Source organism: Poromitra crassiceps, assembly GCF_964638095.1.
Source record: "Poromitra crassiceps genome assembly, chromosome: 8".
NCBI classification, from domain to species: Eukaryota; Metazoa; Chordata; class Actinopteri; order Beryciformes; family Melamphaidae; genus Poromitra; species Poromitra crassiceps.
The window spans coordinates 48,487,598-48,509,469 of NC_139629.1; the positions used below are offsets into that span (position 1 = coordinate 48,487,598).

The following is a 21,872-nucleotide window of genomic DNA, read 5'->3' on the forward strand; positions in this document are numbered from 1 at the left end:
TAAGGGGGAAACTTCCCTAGCTGGAGCCTGCTCTCTTCGCTCACAATGACCTTAGTGTTTGTATGCTATTTTTAGATGACTTTGGTCCCAACCTGGACACAGAAATCCCCGGTACTCTTCCACTGCTCATGAGTATTTTTAAACTGGTCACCTCCGTCAACCTCCCCCCTTCTCCCCCCTCCTCATCCCCACATTCCAATCCACATGCAAACAGATAGACAAGTCAATCCTGTGACAGGGCAGGGTGTGTGTGTGTGTGTGTGTGTGTGTGTGTGTGTGTGTGTGTGTGTGTGTGTGCGTGTGCGCGCGTGCGACTGAATGAGTGTGTGAGAGAGCTTTATGTGTGGAGAGGGAAGTCACGCTGTCTCTGTGTGAACCGTCTGCCAGATGGACACATGGTCAGCCCGAGCGTTCCTTGAATAGCGGAGAACGTCAGCAACTGCTGGAGATCTGGTGCCGCCCGGTCCTTGTCTTCAGCTGCTGCCGGGTCGTTTCCTCCTCTCTCCTCGTGTGAGGAGGTGTGGCGTGAACATGAAGGAGTTGACCGTCTCGGCAGCTGTTGGGGGCGCGGCACAACTTTACACGTCTTCAGCTGTCCGTCTTACCTGCAGCGCTGAACTGGCAGCAGCACACTACAGTATCTTATGGTATCAAAATAACATTTAGCTGATATAGTGTGTGTATATATATATATATATATATATTATGTTTATTTTCATCAGCAGCAACAGTGCGGCTGGTATTGTTTACATCTTGTGAGTAGGGTTGGGTACCAAACCCCCGGTACCACTATGGTACCTGTCCGGTACCTTTACAACCGGTACTACCGGTACCGAATTGCAATGCCGATTTAGGTGACTCATTTAGGTGCCGTGCCTCGAGCTGCTGAGTGAAATATCCCCCCTCCGGTGGTTGGAAACAGGCGCCGCACGCACCTTTAACTAACATTAGCGTTTGAGGCACGCCACTTGAAATCCTATTAGAAATCCACTTTAAATCTGCTTTAAAAAATTCAAAAGAAAAAAGTAGCGGTTCAGGCACTGGTACAGTTTTAAAAGTATCATTTTAGCACCGGTACAAAACGTACGAATACGAAACGAAACCCATAGCTACTCGTGTGAGTCTGTGTGTGTGTGTCACATGGATGTATTAAAAGAACTGGATAGGGGACGAGCCACGCCCACCCATGCATTCGGACGGAGGCTGCTCACTGGCGCATGAAGTCATCATGGGGGGTTTTTACTTCCTGGTTTTACTTCCTGACCAGGCGGCCCAAGGCGAAGTGCGCATGTGTGACATGACGTATTCCATGACGTTTCCCACCCATGGATGTAGATAAAATACAAAAATACACCCGTATACGGCTCTTAGTGGCTTCTGAAGAAAAAATGCCCCATAAAAAATGATTTGATAATTAAAAGTTTTATACTTTGAGTGACACCCGGAAAAAATCCCCCTGGGTTTAACAGCTGCCGGGGTCCCCATGCAGGTGGATGGGAATTTTCCTTTCTGGGCTGCATGGCGTCACGTGACTTGCAATACAGAGCTTCGTCACCATGTTCAAATGGCTTCACAGCCCAGCGCTATTCCTGGGGGCTTGGTGTGTCATCAAGGCAAAATGTGTTCCTGGAGACACCTATTGTAGTGGGGAACGCCCACAGAAGCGGTTTTGAGTGCTTTGCCAGTAGGTGTGTGTCCGTCTGTAGCCACTTTTACACAGAGATCCCGCAATATTACTGTTACGAAGGCCCGCAATGAGTTTTTACACAGCGCGAGGACGCATTCTGGCATTCGTATGACGTTCTATCGTTGCCATGGAGATGTGAACTAGCGCTGATCAGAGGGGATATCCTCACCTATGACTTACAGAGGGATTTATCAGACGCACGCAAAAAAAAGCCTACCTGCTGGATTGTGGATTGTTTTGAGGAGAGACTGACAAGAGAGGGAATCCTCAGACCACGACTCGCCACCGATGCAGACGCACGCTAAAATAAACACGCGGAGCGTTCCTCCTGGCGCCCCTGTTGCAGTCATGGATGGTATAGAGGCTACTTTTTTACTTTCACTTATGCCTTTCCCCTTTTTATTGCTGTGACGGCCGTAACGTCAAATCTATTATAATATAGAGACACTGCATGAAATAGGCCACGCCCATCATGGGGGAAAAGCTCTGTTCATTTCCACACACCAGCGTCATTTACCTTGAATTAAACATAGCTAAAAGCTGTTGTGTGGTGGGGCTGCGCACGCAGACAACAAATGTAAAAAATCGCCAGTTAAAGTTTTTTTGTACTCCCGAGCAAAACAAGGAAGCCATTGAGAATTGGCGAGAAGAAAAATGTGGATCTAGCTGTCAAGAAGTAAGTTGGAGTGTTCATCTTCCGTATATACGATCCTTTTGTGCAACACGCAACCATGCACGTGACATAGGAGAACGCCATTGGATTGAAGGGTGGGTTTCCGTTTTCCCCCGTCTTGGGCGTGGTTTCTGAATGATGACGCGTTACGCAGTGTCTCTATTCCTATATGGAGTTGTGGATTTGTTGGGATATAGGCTATTTAGTAGGCTATAATGGACAGGAATACTATAACGGTAGTTGTTTGTCAGAAGGGAACGTGCACCGATTCCACTCTTCCATCCGCCTTCCCGTGAGTTATCCTTTCAAACTAGACATTGATTCGGGGCTGATACCACCTCCACTGCCGGAACGAAAGACGTAACAAAATGGACTCGTCGTTCCGTCCTCGTGACTTTTAAACAGGAGAGGTGAGGCGTAATGACGCCGCAACGATGGCAGCTTTCACAGGCTGTGTAAAAGGGGCTTTTGATAGCAGCAAATCCATGCAAGATGCAGTCACAGAAGTTTATAGGTGTGTGGTTAGTTGAGACCAGCAAGGAGGCCGGGGCCCCCGGCCCACATTGGCCCCCCGCACGTTACGCCCCTGGCCCCACAGTCGTTTTACATGGCGGGCTGGTGTGATCTCTTAGTTATGGTCATTTTCTGTACATTCTGCACATCTCTAACAAGATCCTATGAGAAAAGTTGAAGTAAACAAAGTAGGCGGATCCACACCGCGGCGCCAAGTCAAACAAAGGGCATCGTGTTCTCAAAGATGTCTGCCCCTTTATGCAGACCGGCCTGCATGCGACTGTATCCATCGCTAGGCAACTTGAGTTAGGTGATTTCCCCCCCCCCCTTGTCTGTTTCCATGGCAACCAAGAACTCGGCAATCTGTTACACACCCAGATTCTGCGAGCGCAAGAATAACGTAAATGTTTTTGTGTGCGCTTTTCAAGCATGCGTGTGCATATGTTTATCCGTTTGTGTGTGTGTGTGTGTGTGTGTGTGTGTGTGTGTGTGCCCTATTTGAAGCCAGTTGTTGGTATTTAAATCTAAATATACTCATTCCATTCATCCTCCATGAGGTGCTGCTCTCTGCTCCAACATGGTCCGTTTGGAGGTGCTAAATGTTCCTCCTCAGCTGTGCTGAGTATTCTGTCTTTTTACACAACACACAGCAGCCTAATGAAGTCAAGGGTGGTCCAATTAAAACCTCAGCAGAACATCATGTCTGGCAACTGAGTGTTGGACCGGAGCAGGCAGAAAATCAGGACGGGTCATCACGGCAGAAGTTCTGCAGAGACCAGCAAGGCCAGATATTCAATACTCCTTGGTGGGGAAGACGGGTGCTGTGATGCAGAGATGGGAAACCCTGCTTAGTGTGTGTGAGCATACCCCGCCCCCACCCACCCCCAGGATGGCGAACGCATGTCCCGCCCTACTTTGCCTGATTGGCTTACCCTAATATTTTAGTCTAACCCTAACCAATCGCCCTAGCCCTCATGCCTAAACCCAACTCCCATCCTGGGAGGGAAAAAAATCTGCTTACACACAGCGCTCGTGTATGTGGACCATTGACGTGGACTGACCAGTGAAGATGGGGCAAAGCGTGTGTGTATGTTGTGGACTGACCAGTGAAGATGGGGCAAAGCGTGTGTGTATGTTGTGGACTGACCAGTGAAGATGGGGCAGAGCGTGTGTGTATGTTGTGGACTGACCAGTGAAGATGGGGCAGAGCGTGTGTGTATGTTGTGGACTGACCAGTGAAGATGGGGCAGAGCGTGTGTGTATGTTGTGGACTGACCAGTGAAGATGGGGCAGAGCGTGTGTGTAGAGTGGACTGACCAGTGAAGATGGGGCAGAGCGTGTGTATGTTGTGGACTGACCAGTGAAGATGGGGCAGAGTGTGTGTATGTGGACTGACCAGTGAAGATGGGGCAGAGCGTGTGTGTAGAGTGGACTGACCAGTGAAGATGGGGCAGAGCGTGTGTGTGTAGAGTGGACTGACCAGTGAAGATGGGGCAGAGCGTGTGTATGTTGTGGACTGACCAGTGAAGATGGGGCAGAGCGTGTGTGTGTATGTGGACTGACCAGTGAAGATGGGGCAGAGCGTGTGCCGTGTGTATGTTGTGGACTGACCAGTGAAGATGGGGCAGAGCGTGTGTGTATGTTGTGGACTGACCAGTGAAGATGGGACAGAGCGTGTGTATGTTGTGGACTGACCAGTGAAGATGGGGCAGAGCGTGTGTATGTTGTGGACTGACCACCAGTGAAGATGGGGCAGAGCGTGTGTGTAGGTGGACTGACCAGTGAATATGGGACAGAGCGTGTGTATGTTGTGGACTGACCAGTGAAGATGGGACAGAGCGTGTGTATGTTGTGGACTGACCAGTGAAGATGGGGCAGAGCGTGTGTATGTTGTGGACTGACCAGTGAAGATGGGGCAGAGTGTGTGTGTAGGTGGACTGACCAGTGAATATGGGGCAGAGCGTGTGTATGTTGTGGACTGACCAGTGAAGATGGGGCAGAGTGTGTGTATGTTGTGGACTGACCAGTGAAGATGGGGCAGAGTGTGTGTATGTTGTGGACTGACCAGTGAAGATGGGGCAGAGCGTGTGTATGTTGTGGACTGACCAGTGAAGATGGGGCAGAGCGTGTGTATGTTGTGGACTGACCAGTGAAGATGGGGCAGAGTGTGTGTGTAGGTGGACTGACCAGTGAATATGGGGCAGAGTGTGTGTGTAGAGTGGACTGACCAGTGAAGATGGGGCAGAGTGTGTGTGTAGAGTGGACTGACCAGTGAAGATGGGGCAGAGTGTGTGTGTAGAGTGGACTGACCAGTGAAGATGGGGCAGAGCGTGTGTGTGTATGTGGACTGACCAGTGAAGATGGGGCAGAGTGTGTGTGTAGAGTGGACTGACCAGTGAAGATGGGGCAGAGCTTGGCCCAGCAGGTGATCCCGCCCTCAGAGGTGTACTGGCCCAAAGCCACCTCCAGGAAGAACACCGGCAGCCCGCCCCCGAACAGGAAGATGAAGTAGGGGATGAGGAATGCACCTGGGTAACGGACAGAGAAAGAGAAACCCCATCAAGACAGTGTTAACACTTTACCCCCCCCCCCCCCCCCGGTACACTGACCGTATTCTGGTCTAATACTCTATATATATCTGCTGCTTACCTCCACCATTTTTATAGCAAAGGTAGGGGAAGCGCCAGACGTTTCCTAAACCCACGAAGCCGCCAGCGACGGACAGGACAAAGTCCAGCTTGCTGGCCCACTTCTCTCTCTGTGGAGGTTTGCCCTCGGCCTCGTCCTCCGGCCGCGTGCCGGGGCTCTTCCCCGGTGACGGCTTCAGGGTGTCTTTGTGGAAATCCTTCAGGCATTGGAGCTTCTCTTTTTGTGCCATGCTGTGGAGGGCAGAGAGGAGGAGAGGCATGTAGTTAAGTTAAGTTATCCTTTATTTATCCGCATGGGGAAATTCATCCTCTCCATTTGACCCATCCTCTACTTAGGAACCTTCCTAGAACTATAGGAGCAGTGGGCAGCAGCAGGTGAAGCGCCCGGGGACCAAGTCCAGTTCTTTCACCAGTGCCTTGGTCAGGGGCACTGACAGGAGTATGAACCCTAACATACATGTCTTTTGGTGGTGGGAGGAAACCGGAGCACCTGGAGAAAACCCACACGAACACCGGGAGAACATGCAAACTCCACACAGAAAGGACCTGGGACGGACCGGGGTTCGAACCCGGGACCTTCTTGCTGTGAGGCAACAGCGCTAACCACTGAGCCAAGGAGACAGACAGACAGACAGACAGACAGAGCGACAGATGGACAGAGCAACAGACAGACAGACAGACAGACGTACAGAGCGACACACAGACAGAGCGACAGAGCGACAGACAGACAGACAGACGGACAGAGCGACAGACAAACAGACAGACAGAGCGACAGACAGACCGAGTGACAGACAGACAGAGCGACAGACAGACAGACAGACAGACAGAGCGACAGACAGACAGAGCGACATACAGACAGACAGAGTGACATAGCGACAGACAGACAGAGCGACAGACAGACAGACACAGACAGACAGAGCGACAGACAGACCGAGTGACAGACAGACAGACAGAGCGACAGACAGACAGACAAACAGACAGACGGACAGAGCGACAGACAGACAGAGCGACAGATAGACAGACCGAGTGACAGACAGAGCGACAGACAGACAGACAGAGCGACAGACAGACACAGACAGACAGACAGACAGACAGACAGAGCGACAGACAGACACAGACAGACAGACAGACAGACAGAGCGACAGACAGACACAGACAGACAGACAGAGCGACAGACAGACATAGACAGACAGACAGACAGACAGACAGACAGACAGACACAGACAGACAGACAGAGACAGACAGACAGACAGACAGAGCGACAGACAGACAGACAGACAGAGCGACAGACAGATAGACAGACAGACAGACAGAGCGACAGACAGAGCGACAGACAGACAGACAGACAGACAGACAGACAAACAGACAGACAGACAGACAGACAGACAGACAGACAGACAGACAGAGCGACAGACAGACAGACAGACAGAGCGACAGACAGATAGACAGACAGACAGACAGACAGACAGACGTGAGCTGGATAAGACGCAGATAGGAGGGAGCATTAGGGAGATAATGCTGTCTCCTGATTGTGTTACGTGCTGCAGAACCATTGTGTGCATACAGTGCTACACTGCTAATCTGGCTAATCTGCAGCACTCAGGAATGGAGGTCACTCAGACGAGAGAAACATTCGGGTAAGTGATATACGCTGAGGTAGCAAAGCAAAAAGCCTATTCAAAAATGAAACGTATTATGCCCACAGAGGCACGGTATCAGCTACGAACAAGGAAACAGAAACAAGCGCACAGCGTTAATACGACACATTTTGCATTACAATGTATCAATTATTATGTCCACTAGCAAAACGTCTGAACTTTGAATGTAACTTTCTACTGTGGTCATAACACAGTAGTGTGTTTTTCTGTCTGCCTCCATTCATAAGAGCCCTGAAAACCAAAGAACTATATATTTTTTTGAAATAATCACATGGTACCAACTTAAATTCAATACCTTTTACGAAATGTTTTAAGACCTTTCCTTTTCAATCTATTTTAAGACCACGACGCCACTTTCGTCACATGAGCGACACAGGTGTGTAGTAGATCACAAGTTTCATCACGACACAATATTATATAGATTCCTGGGGGCAACGATGCGACATTTGCTGATAATCCCCCAAGTCTGCCACGATATGATTTTGATGAAATTCAGGGGGCTGCGATCGTTATGAGATGATATATGGCCCCATGGGCACTATTTAACACAATCAGCTACAAAATGTAATACTTCGTCAAATGGCGATAAGGGCCTTAATTTGTCCTAAATTGATTGATCAACTTTTAATACTTTTCAAGACTCTGCGGATACCCTGTGTCACTAATCAGGCACAACTCCTAGTAACAATGAACGTCATAAAAACAAACAATATAGCAAATTATGTTGGGGGATGTCCAGTCCACCTTAACTGAATTCAGAATGATCTATTTTATTCCGTCTTTGCTTGCCTCCCTCAGTTCACCGTCTTGCTCGACAGCACTCCAGCAGGTCAGAGGCTTGATCCTTCCTCGCTCACTATCGACACCCTGCCGCCCCAAATTCATGCTGGTTTTATGGCTGAATAGAATATTGTTGGCTTTATGCCTAAATCATCTTCATTTTGTCCAAATGAAGTTGGCTGGAGAGAGTGGATGTCGAGAGAGGAGGATGGACGGTTGATGGAGTTGGGGAAAGGTTGGGGGAGACGAGGCAAATAAATCTACACAGATTGCAATTTATGGATTCTTATTTGGAAGAACTAAAAGAAAATAAGAAATGTAACAACTGGAAGGTGTGTTTGTATGAAACTTGCTCAATAAAACATCAAGTTGAAAGAAAAAAACAGTGCTGCTGAAAATTCACAAAAATCAGCCTGGTCTGACAACAGCTTACAAAGTCCAAACCTGTGGTTTTGTTAACATTGCAAAACTAGACCTGCATCACGGTTGTTTTCTCAGGGTTGGACTTCGCAAAATGTCCAACTGCTCAGCGGGAGGCTCATTGTCAGTGAGGGAAGAGGAAAGGGCCTTTTGTGAGACGTCTCCTGAACGTGAAGGAAAGTTTTGAAACGTTATACAACGTTCTCTACTGTACACTACCAGTATCAGCAGCAACGCCTGGGCCAAATGTAATCCAGCTTTGGAGAGAAGAGATCCCCCTCTGCATTCCCAAAGCCTTTTGGCTGTGCTCCGGAAAGATACCAGAGCTTAGGTTCACCCGCGTGTTTGTACTGTAAAGCGCCTTTCCAAGAAACACAGGATTTGTTGTTATCACTGACTTAGGTATCCCGTTTCCCTCAGCGTGAGCGAGCCGCCCCGGAGAGAGGAGCAGGAGAACTCGACCCGTACTAGGGCAGGAATAACTTGCGTGCGCGAAACGACTTGTCGACATGTCCAGACCCCAACGTGATTTAAGCTTCCTGCTTGGCATATAATGAATGGCTGTGAATAACACGAGGCGAATAAAAACGCCGTGATTAATTGTACGCTATGTAATTAAGCGGGGGAAACATTTCCTCTTCTTTTGAGGCGGGTTCAGAGAGAGAGAGAAGTCGTTGGCAGGAGAACATCAAAGACTTCCCTTGTGCTCCTTGCCGGCTCCGAAAGAAATTTGCATTGTGCTTCTCGTTGAACCAATCGAAAGTGTAGCATTTTTTAACCCGTGAGGAGGACCGATAACGGCACTTATTATTTTTGATTTGTAACAAAGAAATGAAACGATCTATTCTACGGAAGAAAATATGTGCACATTATTAGGATGATAATAACACAAACTGAATACAAAGTAACAATCGCTGCAGCAATCAAACATTCGGGCGCTGGCACTCCTCCCAGCAAGCATCACACAAAACCAGATGAAATATTTCACCCCAAAACAACAACAACACGTTGTTGAAAATGTTGCCATATCTAAATGAATTCTCTCGCTCTTCCTAATTCAAGTACAGTCCAGTAGTGGATGTGGACTCTCCCACTCCTCCTCCTCCCTCGGTACTCGGCTCTCTCCCTTTTCGTGCACACTTTGTTCTATCTTTCTCTGGGTTTCCTCTCACTCTGCTATGCATGACGAGTCAACTTGAACCGCTTTCCACTCTCAAACCTCATTACATAACTGGATCAGCTCTCTCTCTCTCTCTCTCTCTCTCTCTGTCTGTCTCTGTCTCTCTCTCTCTATCTCGCTCTCCCCCTCTCTGTTGTTTACTCAGTGTGCTTTCACCTGCTGGCTGCTGGAAGGCCGTCGGATAAGACTTTAAGGCAAACAGTCCTTGGGATCAGGCAGCCATGTGACCCAGACACCCTTGACCATAAATTATCTCTCGCTTAAAAACAACAGCATCACAAGACAACAGTACCTGCTGCTGCTATCAGCCTGATTCAATCAACTCTTTAACTATCAGCCTGATTCAATCAACTCTTTAACTCACTCCCACTGTTTATACTGAAGACCTCCTGAATCAACTATTTAACTCACACCCACTGTTTATACTGAAGACCTCCTGAATCAACTATTTAACTCACTCCCACTGTTTATACTGAATACCTCCTGAATCAACTCTTTAACTCAACCCACTGTTTATACTGAAGACCTCCTGAATCAACTCTTTAACTCACCCCACTGTTTATACTGAAGACCTCCTGAATCAACTCTTTAACTCACCCCACTGTTTATACTGAAGACTCCTGAATCAACTCTTTAACTCAACCCACTGTTTATACTGAAGACCTCCTGAATCAACTCTTTAACTCAACCCACTGTTTATACTGAAGACCTCCTGAATCAACTCTTTAACTCAACCCGCTGTTTATACTGAAGACCTCCTGAATCAACTCTTTAACTCAACCCACTGTTTATACTGAAGACCTCCTGAATCAACTCTTTAACTCAACCCGCTGTTTATACTGAAGACCTCCTGAATCAACTCTTTAACTCACCCCACTGTTTATACTGAAGACCTCCTGAATCAACTCTTTAACTCAACCCACTGTTTATACTGAAGACCTCCTGAATCAACTCTTTAACTCACTCCCACTGTTTATACTGAAGACCTCCTGAATCAACTCTTTAACTCACCCCAACTGTTTATACTGAAGACTCCTGAATCAACTCTTTAACTCACCCCAACTGTTTATACTGAAGACCTCCTGAATCAACTCTTTAACTCACCCCACTGTTTATACTGAATACCTCCTGAATCAACTCTTTAACTCACCCCACTGTTTATACTGAATACCTCCTGAATCAACTCTTTAACTCACTCACTGAAGACCTCCTGCCGATATGAACCACAAACAGCAACATCAAAACAGAAAAGTGTGCAGTACTGGATCCCATCCAAACAGCACAGTCTTCCTGAATGAACGTTAACTCATGAATAGACCCAAGACACTAAACTGCTTATAACAATTTCTAAATCCACTCAAGGAGGGGGAAAAAAACCACGATACACACATGCAGCAGCAGACATGGAGAAATATCACTTTCTAAATTTCAAGCGAAGCAAATTGAGAAAACTTACATGTCCTTCATGGCTTTGCGACTATGTATAGGGTGCCTCTCTCTCAGCTGTCACCATGCCTCTGTCCTGAATGCCTTTATGCCAACACAGTTGAGAAGAAGTGGAGCTGACATGTAGAGACTGGCCCCGCCCCCCCCGGCTAAAGACAATTAAATCCTATGTGGAGATTGGGCACAGCCGCACAGTGACAGACAACTCAGATACTAACGTGGGGGACTGTAAATTTCCACTTCCCACTAACTGCCTGCCCACAAACCTACACACAGCCAGGGAGGGACTGGGGGCGAGTGCAATGCCCTCTGTGTGTGTCTGTCTCTCTCCCTCCCTCCCTCTCTCTCTCTCTCTCACACACACACACACACACACACACACACACACACACACACACACACACACACACACACACACACACACACACACACACACACACACACACACACACCTCTAATTCATATTGCAGATTGCAGAAACAAAGACAAGGCAGAGCCAGAGAGAAAGTGTGGGCTGGCCCAAACATGAGAAACATGAGTTGGGGGGGGGGGGGGGGGATCTGGGGGGGAGCTGTCTGTCTTAAATCATGACCTGGCTCAAGTGGATGAAGCGCAGTCAGGAGTGAGTTAGTAGCCCTACAGAGTTTCACTGTTTTGATTAGGGAGTGAGTTAGTAGCCCTACAGAGTTTCACTGTTTTGATTAGGGAGTGAGTTAGTAGCCCTACAGAGTTTCACTGTTTTGATTAGGGGGTGAGTTAGTAGCCCTACAGAGTTTCACTGTTTTGATTAGGGGGTGAGTTAGTAGCCCTACAGAGTTTCACTGTTTTGATTAGGGAGTGAGTTAGTAGCCCTACAGTTTCACTGTTTTGATTAGGGAGTGAGTTAGTAGCCCTACAGAGTTTCACTGTTTTGATTAGGGAGTGAGTTAGTAGCCCTACAGAGTTTCACTGTTTTGATTAGGGAGTGAGTTAGTAGCCCTACAGAGTTTCACTGTTTTGATTAGGGAGTGAGTTAGTAGCCCTACAGAGTTTCACTGTTTTGATTAGGGGGTGAGTTAGTAGCCCTACAGAGTTTCACTGTTTTGATTAGGGGGTGAGTTAGTAGCCCTACAGAGTTTCACTGTTTTGATTAGGGGGTGAGTTAGTAGCCCTACAGAGTTTCACTGTTTTGATTAGGGAGTGAGTTAGTAGCCCTACAGAGTTTCCCTGTTTTGATTAGGGAGTGAGTTAGTAGCCCTACAGAGTTTCACTGTTTTGATTGGGGAGTGAGTTAGTAGCCCTACAGAGTTTCACTGTTTTGATTGGGGAGTGAGTTAGTAGCCCTACAGAGTTTCACTGTTTTGATTAGCGAGTGAGTTATTCGCCCTACAGAGTTTCACTGTTTCGATTAGGGAGTGAGTTAGTAGCCCTACAGAGTTTCACTGTTTTGATTAGGGAGTGAGTTAGTAGCCCTACAGAGTTTCCCTGTTTTGATTAGGGAGTGAGTTAGTAGCCCTACAGAGTTTCACTGTTTTGATTGGGGAGTGAGTTAGTAGCCCTACAGAGTTTCACTGTTTTGATTGGGGAGTGAGTTAGTAGCCCTACAGAGTTTCACTGTTTTGATTAGCGAGTGAGTTATTCGCCCTACAGAGTTTCACTGTTTCGATTAGGGAGTGAGTTAGTAGCCCTACAGAGTTTCACTGTTTTGATTAGGGAGTGAGTTAGTAGCCCTACAGAGTTTCACTGTTTTGATTAGGGAGTGAGTTAGTAGCCCTACAGAGTTTCACTGTTTTGATTAGGGGGTGCGTTAGTAGCCCTACAGAGTTTCACTGTTTTGATTAGGGAGTGAGTTAGTAGCCCTACAGAGTTTCACTGCTTTTATTAGGGAGTGAGTTAGTAGCCCTACAGAGTTTCACTGTTTTGATTAGGGAGTGAGTTAGTAGCCCTACAGAGTTTCACTGTTTTGATTAGGGAGTGCGTTAGTAGCCCTACAGAGTTTCACTGTTTTGATTAGGGAGTGAGTTAGTAGCCCTACAGAGTTTCACTGTTTTGATTAGGGAGTGAGTTAGTAGCCCTACAGAGTTTCACTGTTTTGATTAGGGAGTGCGTTAGTAGCCCTACAGAGTTTCACTGTTTTGATTAGGGAGTGAGTTAGTAGCCCTACAGAGTTTCACTGTTTTGATTAGGGAGTGAGTTAGTAGCCCTACAGAGTTTCACTGTTTTGATTAGGGAGTGAGTTAGTAGCCCTACAGAGTTTCACTGTTTTGATTAGGGAGTGAGTTAGTAGCCCTACAGAGTTTCACTGTTTTGATTAGGGAGTGAGTTAGTAGCCCTACAGAGTTTCACTGTTTTGATTAGGGAGTGGGTTAGTAGCCCTACAGAGTTTCACTGTTTTGATTAGGGAGTGAGTTAGTAGCCCTACAGAGTTTCACTGTTTTGATTAGCGAGTGAGTTAGTAGCCCTACAGAGTTTCACTGTTTTGATTAGGGGGTGCGTTCGTAGCCCTACAGAGTTTCACTGTTTTGATTGCGTTCACAAACTCAACATCGCACTAGAATGCGAAGCGGCAGCGGGCTTCATAATCAGCCTCTTGTGACTCGTGTGTCAATTGGCGTCACGGCGCTACTTCCAAACGAGTCCGTGGGAACTATTTTTACGTATGAATCCACTGTGGTTAATTGCTGGCGCGCACGCCGAACCAGGGACGCGTTCAAGAGGGACATTTGGAGGACAGCGTTTGTCCTCCGTTCGGACGCCACACGTGGGGGGGAGCTGTCTGTCTGGGAAATGTAAACTCGTACAGTATCTCCCCCCCCCCCCACCCCCCACTATAACAACGCCTAATAAGGCAATGTGTCTTCCCCCGCTGTTCTCCAACGGGGCTGTTTAGATACTGTAAAACCAGGCCACAGTGGCTGGACACAAAGGCAAAGTCTATTAAAAAGTGTTCAACTTGTCTAGAGGATTTGCAGAGTTAAATAGGGGACGGGGGTCAGGCTGAGCGAGTGACAAGTGACAAGCCGTCTCTTAATCGCGCGCTCACACAGATACCTTTGACACCTCTTAACTTGACATGATGTCATCATCCATAATTATTTTTGGTCAGCATCGCACCGTGATGTCATATTTGACGGGAGACCGTCTAAAAAGCTTTGCCGCGCGAGTTGCCGTGGGATTTGGGCTGTGTTGCACGCTGGCAGAGAGAGGGGCAGATGAGTGTACTTACTGTGAATCCTACCATCAAGTCAAAGCCAATATACATCAATATAACAACAGCATGGCTGTTAAAAGACTGACACCTTCGCTGTGTTTGTTCACATCCCAGACAACTGACAAAGAGTTCTTTCACAGCAGCAGCAACAGCCAAAACCTGCCACAAAAAATGATTCCTAAAAATAGACGCGCGCGCCTCTTGCTGTTACATCTGGATTGGATATGGATTGAGGATCTTGTCTGCATATTTTGACTATGAATAAAACATTGTTCCCCACTTCTACTTCTTCTGACTAAATTCTGTCCAAAGCGTTGTGTTTATTGGCTCAACTGTGTTTTCTACTATAAACGTCTCCTCCTTACCCAGGCCCCATGCCTAAAGCGCTTCGCTGGGTAACAGCACAATTACAAGATTATGTAATTTTAACGATTTATGGATTTGGACTGTTTGTCTTGGCTCTGCAATCTATATGCCTCTAAGAAGGGTACATTTAAAGGGAAAACCTCTGTGGAGTTAAGTGTGTTGAGGGATGGGAGGGACATTCTTTGTGTGTGTGTGTGTGTGTGTGTGTGTATGTGTGTGTGTGCATGCGTGTGCGTGCGTGCGTGCGTGCGTGCGTGTACTGCACTGCTACGATAAGTGGTTGAAGATGGATGGATGTAAAAAGAGAAGTATTTGTTCCACTACATATGCTTGTTAAATTATATATTGAGTGTGTATGTCTGTGTATGTCTGTGTGTGTGTGTGTATGTCTGTGCGTGTGTGCGCGTGCGTGCGTGTGTGCGCGTGTGTGTGTGTGTGTGTGTGTCTTAAAAGGGAATAAACACAAGAGCGGGTCCAGGATGTAACATTGTAGCCGGCCAGCGGTTCTCGTGATCTAGTGACTAAAAACCACAGTCCAGCTGTGGCACATTATTGTGGAATGAATGGTTACTGTAACAATTCTCACGTGTCCAAAACAATGCACATGTCCACAACGCACGCCGGCCACATGTTTCCCCCCACAATGAATCATCTGAATAAAATGACATAATGTTCCGTCGGTCCCCGGCCGGCACACTGCCGGGCACTCCATGTACAAATTGATTTATGAAATGAATGAATAGACAAAACAAACAAACAACAACAACGCTGAATTCCTTTTGGCAGAGACCCAATCTCAGAGATGGAATGTTTTTTAAAGTCTATGAATAGGTTATGACCGACAACTTGAATCTTACTGATATATAAGATCAAACAAACGATAGATTTTGGAGTAATCTCTAGTTTCATGAAATCAGCGGGGGCCCTCTCTTGGCTTCGCCTATTGGATAAGATCCCTCACGTGAGTGTATCGACTGAAGACGTTTCTCATTAGCCCCATGCCTACCCATATAGGCTACTCCGGCAACCCCTATAGAGACAGTCCGCATGTCTGGGAACGCCCATACAGGCTCTAGGAACGCCCACAATAGACGCTGGTTTAGCTGGCTCAGCCTGGCTGGGGGCGTGGTCAGGGAGGGGTAAAAACCCCTGTTCTATCCATTCAGCAAAGTTAGAATTTAGCTGATAGCCCAGCCCAGGCAGACTCGATCGGGGATTTAACCACCGCAGTAAACGCACATCTGAGCAGACGTCTTGTGTTCTGCTCTAGAATCCCCAAACATGTAGTTTAGAGCCGCAGCACCGTCTTTTGGTGAGTCAGCCCATGAGATATATCGTCAGGTTTTACCCCACTCGCGCGCCAGCCGTTTAACATTTTGTGGGCGTTCCCAGACATGCGGACTGTCTCTATATAAGGGCGCTTCACCCAACAGCCGACTCCTAAGGGTATTCTTCCCCTAGAGGAGCAGGGAGCCGCATGCCAAGAGCGGGCCTCGCTGATTTCATGAAAGTAGAGATGACTCCAAATCTATCGTTTCATTTTACATTCAGCTCAGCCCTCTCTCGGCTTCCCCTATTGGATAATTGGCGGAGCAATCGATGTGGTGAATGCTCACTGCGACACTCAAAACGCAGGGGTCACCATCAGCCTGCAGACCATATGATGTGGGGTTGAGGTGGCCACTTCCTTCACCGGAGAAGGGTGACCTGAACAGCCTGTACGCATGCATCGCCCTGTTCCCAAGAGAGCACCACAGGGATGATGTGTTTTTCTAGGCTTTATCCAGAAATCGCCGCCATTTGGTTCTTCAGTGGAAAAGTCTATGGGGTTTTAGAATGGGGATTTCACTTAAATGCAAAAAATAAGGTCTGTGGTTAACAAAAGTTCATGGGAATGCAAATTTGGGTTCAGCATGATATTCTTCACAAACGTGGATAACTCGTATGCCTTTTGAAGCGTTTTATAAAAAATCGTGTTAAAAAAAACACGCATTTACGTTCCAAAAGTCATCAAAGTTATTCACGTTTGTGAAGGTTATCATGCAGAACCCAGTTCCCGTAAACTTTTGTTAACCACAGACCTTATTTTATGCATTTAGGTGAAACCCCCCATGTTAAATCCCATAGACTAGAAGTAGAAGTATACTTCCGGACTCATTCCTGCGGCTCTTCTAGTGAGATGCCCCGAGGGGGCGTTTGTTTCCAGGTACTCGGTCACCCTGCCCTAGAGGGCGTGCCCCTGAGGAGGTAGTGCATGTGGGTGTTTTGCATAGACATGTGATAATATGGGCAAATAACCCTGCCGCTGCGTCTCTAGGGCAGAGGTTTTTGCTCCCGAGGCAACTTGAGCGTATGTCTGGGAACAGGACATGCATGTATCTACTCTGGGAGGCGGAATCCTGCCAGAGGAAAAAGAAAAGGGGGGGGGGGGGGGGCGGGGCGAGGGAACGACTTTAGACATCGTTGCGTGCGCCCAGCACCGAATGACTCAGGGACGAACCTGAGACATTGCAGCAGGGAATGTCTCAGGTTGCAGGGGGATCACAGGGATGATTTTCATCAATAATCGAAAATCGATAATTGATCGTTAAGGAATCAATTCGATCATGTGGAATTTTGATCGTTTTTTTTTTTTTTGCAGACTAGGTTTGGGTGGAATTCTTTCCTGCTCTCCCCACTCCATTGCACAGCCGACTAGCGTGAGGCTTCGTATTAGTCTCTAGTTTTATGGCTGGGCGGGGCCCTTTGTGCCAACAACATTGTTTCTAACATGGGGGAATTCACACTGGCATGCGGCGGGGACACAAAACAAACGCACCCGGTGGTCTGCGGAGCTCATTGAGGCCGTTATCAACATGAAACTTTGTACACTTCTCTCCTAATTTTCAATCAAGTGTGAGTAACGGTACACGTGTTTGAGTGAATTCGTTTTATTTGTTTATAAAACATTATGAACTATGAACTTATGAAGTAGCGGCAGTCAGCATGGGTGGGCATGGACTCAGCTAGCCTTTAGCTGCTAAGCGTCCTGCTAAAAGGCTTAGACTGTTGTTTGACATACTTCAGACTACACCAATACACAAAAAAGGTCAGTCTGAAGAGGGATTTATTAATTAATTAATTCTATGTGATCTCCTTTTGATGACTAATCTAACAACTAATATTTTTTCACTTCCATTCACTTTTTGGGGCATGATTGACAGGTCGCCTGTCCAGTGATCACACAGCTTGCCGTTCACAGACCAATAGCAGGCCACACTGCGACTCTTCTTGTCCAAGTCACTTCTGGCTCCAAATAGCCAAGATGGCGACGGTGAAAATGCCAACCTCGAGGCTTCAAAATGGGAGTCCAAAAACCAATGGGTGACATCACAGTAGCTACGTCCATATTTATTATACAGTCTTTTGTATTGACACATTGATCTGGACTTGTGTGTAAGATTTCATGGCCTTTAATGATAGCATCCCCATCAGGCTGATTGGGTAGCCTAAATATTTCTAGAGCTAGTAATGGTTACAAATATCTGTCATTGGGCCAAATTTGATGTCACTGCAATGTAGGCTACCAACTCACGCGGCCCGGGAATTTGCACCAAAGCGGCAGGAAAATAATAATAATACACCAGCACAAAAACAATAGGGTTTCAGCCAAGCGGCAAGCTCAGGCTTGGACAGATGAAGTGAGCAGTTCCCTGAATAGCCACTTGAGGCTGGCTCCAAAAAGGGAGTCGTTCCCCATTCACCCCCATGATAAAATGCCCAACTTTACAACAGGATTAAACATAATGGTGATCGCGCAGCTTGCCGATTATGGACCAATAGCGGGCGGAGCTGCGGCTCTGTGGGAAAACCCATGATCTCATCATCTTGTGCAAGATCAAGATGGCGGCGGCCTAAACGCCAAACTAGAGGCTTCAAAACGCGTGTCCACAAACCAATGGGCGATGTCACGTGACTCCGTCCATATTTTTATACGGTCTATTGCTGCCTTCAAATGGGGTCGTGTTTAGCGCGTTTATGACATAAGTCCCCTCAGGTGGTATTCACGACTTGGTATTAAGTGGAATATTTCTGAAAGCTCAGAGTTCCCGATGTCGTGTGCACGACTCCCCAACTCATATTGAAGGCAGCGTGTTCAAAACGCCGTCACAGTGACTCTGTCCATATGTTTTATACAGTCTATAATGGTTTCAGGCTTGAACAATGTAGGCTAAATAATAGGTGAGGTGACAAGAGCTGGGAGGGTGAAACCTATGATCAATCACCATGATGCCTTCTGGGACCCCCCAGGAAGCCCCCTCTGACCTCTGGGGGCGGCACCCAGTTTTGGAATCTCTGGAGCCAGAATAGACCACGCCCACTCATCAGATCAAGCGCGCTTTCGCGACATTCTGGTTTCACCTAAAGGGCAGATGTGGGGGTTTTAAAGGACATGCCTTGATCAATCAGGATGGGCAAGTATGTGCAACTAAGCATAAAATAACCTCTTAAGCGCTCATATAAACTAGTCCAGCTGACTCCCATCCTCCTGGGCCTACGGTCCCCATCCTTAAACATGGACAGACCGTCGATGGGACAGACACATTCATTAATTGGGCATCGGAACAGACACGTGGGAGAGGGAGAACGAGAGAGACGAGATAGAAGACAATAAATAATCCAGACCAACCATTTGCATACATCAGAAAAAATGTCAATCAAGCCCGACAGTGAACCAGCCCAAATGATCAGGAACAGGAAGACGAATCGCAGCCCTCTATCTGGAGGAAATGGAGTTTCAATGCCAAAGCTGCACTGTTATCACAGCAAAAAAATACAATAAATAAGTCAATAAAAAATATGTAGCCTAACGTTACTTCAGTTGTTTTCAAAGTAGGCGAAAACGGAATTCAACCGTTTTCAGTCATAATGCAAGACGCGTCAGTTCGGACACAGCATCACTTCAAAGAAAGAGTGATAAAGTCAATTAAATTAATCAGCATGCCACAAACTGTCCAACCTTACACTACCCAAAGCATAGCAAAAAGGGATTGATTGACTACATATTCTGTTCAAATCACGCGGCTGACACGATCAATTAAAACCACAATATTCTCTATCATAACGCTATATTTTGTAGTTTTCAAATAAAACAATAGCCTACAGTAAAGCGATACGTAAAGATGATTACCTGTCAACTTATTGAGCTGCCTGTTGTTCCTTATTTTGTACGCTGCTGAACGCTGAATGGAATAATTTCATGGAGATATTTTTCTGTGTGATCTTTGTTTCTATGAGCTGGTGCGCGTTTAATATCAGTTTGAGTGGAAAATCACCAGCTTCTCCTCCATGCAACAGGAGACCTGATTCTTAAAGCGACAGGTTCCCCACCGCCAGCGCGTCACACCCGCCCTTCACCTCATTTGCATGATAGCTTAATTGAACTCGCACAAAACACTGAACAGTAAAAACCGGATCTAATATCCGGATAGGCTCAGAGGGACTGAATAACCCTGAATTGTATTATGTACAGATATAATAATATAACAGAATCCAAAATGAAGTCTGTCGTGTCAATAGCCTACATGTCAAAGCCTGTAGCCTACATATTAGTTCATCATTACACTGTAGTAGGGGGGCCTACTGTATATATACAGTCTTAATCCGCTGCACAGCCATACCAAACAGATGGCAAGGCCACGTGTCGACTTTGTATGTCATGTAGCCTATTGCAGGTAACTTGCCTTATAGGGCTACAGTCAGAGGAAGATGCTTCCTACTAACACATAAGGAACAGTGAACATAAGGTAGTAGAATATGTGGGTGACAGTCAATATATTATGCATTATTATAATTATTTCATTGTGTCTCAAGCTTTGTATTTCTCTATAGGCTAATCGAATCTGGTTGATCACTTAAAGAGCCTAGGGCAGGTTAGAGTAACCCCCAGTGAGTCAATATGTAAGATTCTGATTTAGTAAAGGATTTACCCTGCTCCATGCTTTTTAAGAGTCAGCTTTAGTAAGATTACCATTTTGCCTTTTCAAAAATGGAAAATAAAGGGATAAAACCTTGACTGGATGCTCAAACGAGGAACATTTACTCAATAATGACTGAGACGAGGCAGCAGGAGAAGCATTAATTGTGCAATTTCATTAAAAAAAGAGACCAGTTTATACAGCAAAATGTGAAAGAATGGAACTTTCTTCCATATTTTGTTGCGGTTTATGCTTCTATTTGCAAGCCTAGTTGCAAGAAGTCCAGTTCTTGTAAAGCAAAGTGTGTTTCAAAGCCACCCCAGTCCCTCGAGCTGCACTGATGGTTTCCCCTGCAGAGAACAAAAGCTCTGTCAGCACGACCAATTGCTTTCTGACGCCTAAAGGGGAAACAGGAACAGGAAAGCGACTGAAAAAACAAACAAACAATATGCTAGTTTGGACACTCACAGTTTGTAACTGTGACAAAAACCTAACTTGAATCTAAAGTAGTTGTCAGAGGAAACGGGGGGGGGGGACATAAAAAAAAAACTTTTTTTAAAGCTGTGTCTAACTTGTTAGCTGTTGCACCTGCAACAGCAGGCAGCACCACAAAGGATGCATGCTAATAAAGCATTCCACCCATTGTAATAAAAAAGGAATGATGTTTCTCTCCATGTTTATGATCTCATAACAGTAAAAAAAAAATGTTACAATGGAACAAAATGTTCTTAGTTTTTACAGCTCTCATAAGGTCATAATCATATTCAGTCTCATTCCTCGCATTCAGTGACTAGTTGCCCCTATATTTGTCAGTCGTCAAATTTGTGGCCGCTTTGCATGCAAGAACAGAACAGACGCAAGGATATAAGGATGTTCAGCGGTCTTCTAGGTCTTGTAACATCTAGTCCTATTAAGCAATCAAATTTGGATGTAGGAGGGTCTGTGTCCTGGATGGATTTAGCCTGTCTTGTGCTAGAGGTCTGTCTAAGGACAGACCAGTCACGTGGTACTGTGTAATCCCGTCTCACATGCGGGACGGGGACACTGTCTGCGTCTTCCTGCAGAGCTGCCATGTTCTCTACTGTCGTCAACCTTGTGAGTCACCTTGTGTCTGGTTTGTCTGTGCACTGATTGTACAACAAACAGACACGTGGTGAGCGAGCGTGTACACACGTAGCCAGACACATATGGCGTCTTTACTGCAGCACACCATGCATTGTCTCTCAGACTTACACTGTATATTTATGCAAAAGCCCAAATGCATTTTTTCCTCTCATGAAAACGGATCAATGCAACAGCACCACCTATGGCTTCGCTTGTTTGTTTTTAGCAGCTCCTATACTTCAAGTGAGCA

General features: G+C 46.5%; 1 protein-coding gene across 1 annotated transcript in view; it reads right to left on the minus strand.

Moving 5' to 3' along the window:
• LOC310780943 (sodium- and chloride-dependent taurine transporter-like) overlaps positions 1–19,815 on the minus strand; it is a 36,992-nt gene extending 17,177 nt beyond the window's left edge. The window contains exons 1-3 of the mRNA XM_083641469.1: positions 19,732–19,815; positions 5,523–5,752; positions 5,267–5,401 (exon numbers count right to left, since the gene is read on the minus strand). Of these exons, the coding sequence (XP_083497595.1) occupies positions 5,267–5,401; positions 5,523–5,751 (364 nt within the window). The 5' untranslated portion in view covers position 5,752; positions 19,732–19,815. The remainder of the gene's footprint in view (positions 1–5,266; positions 5,402–5,522; positions 5,753–19,731) is intronic.
• Positions 19,816–21,872: the final 2,057 nt, after the last annotated feature.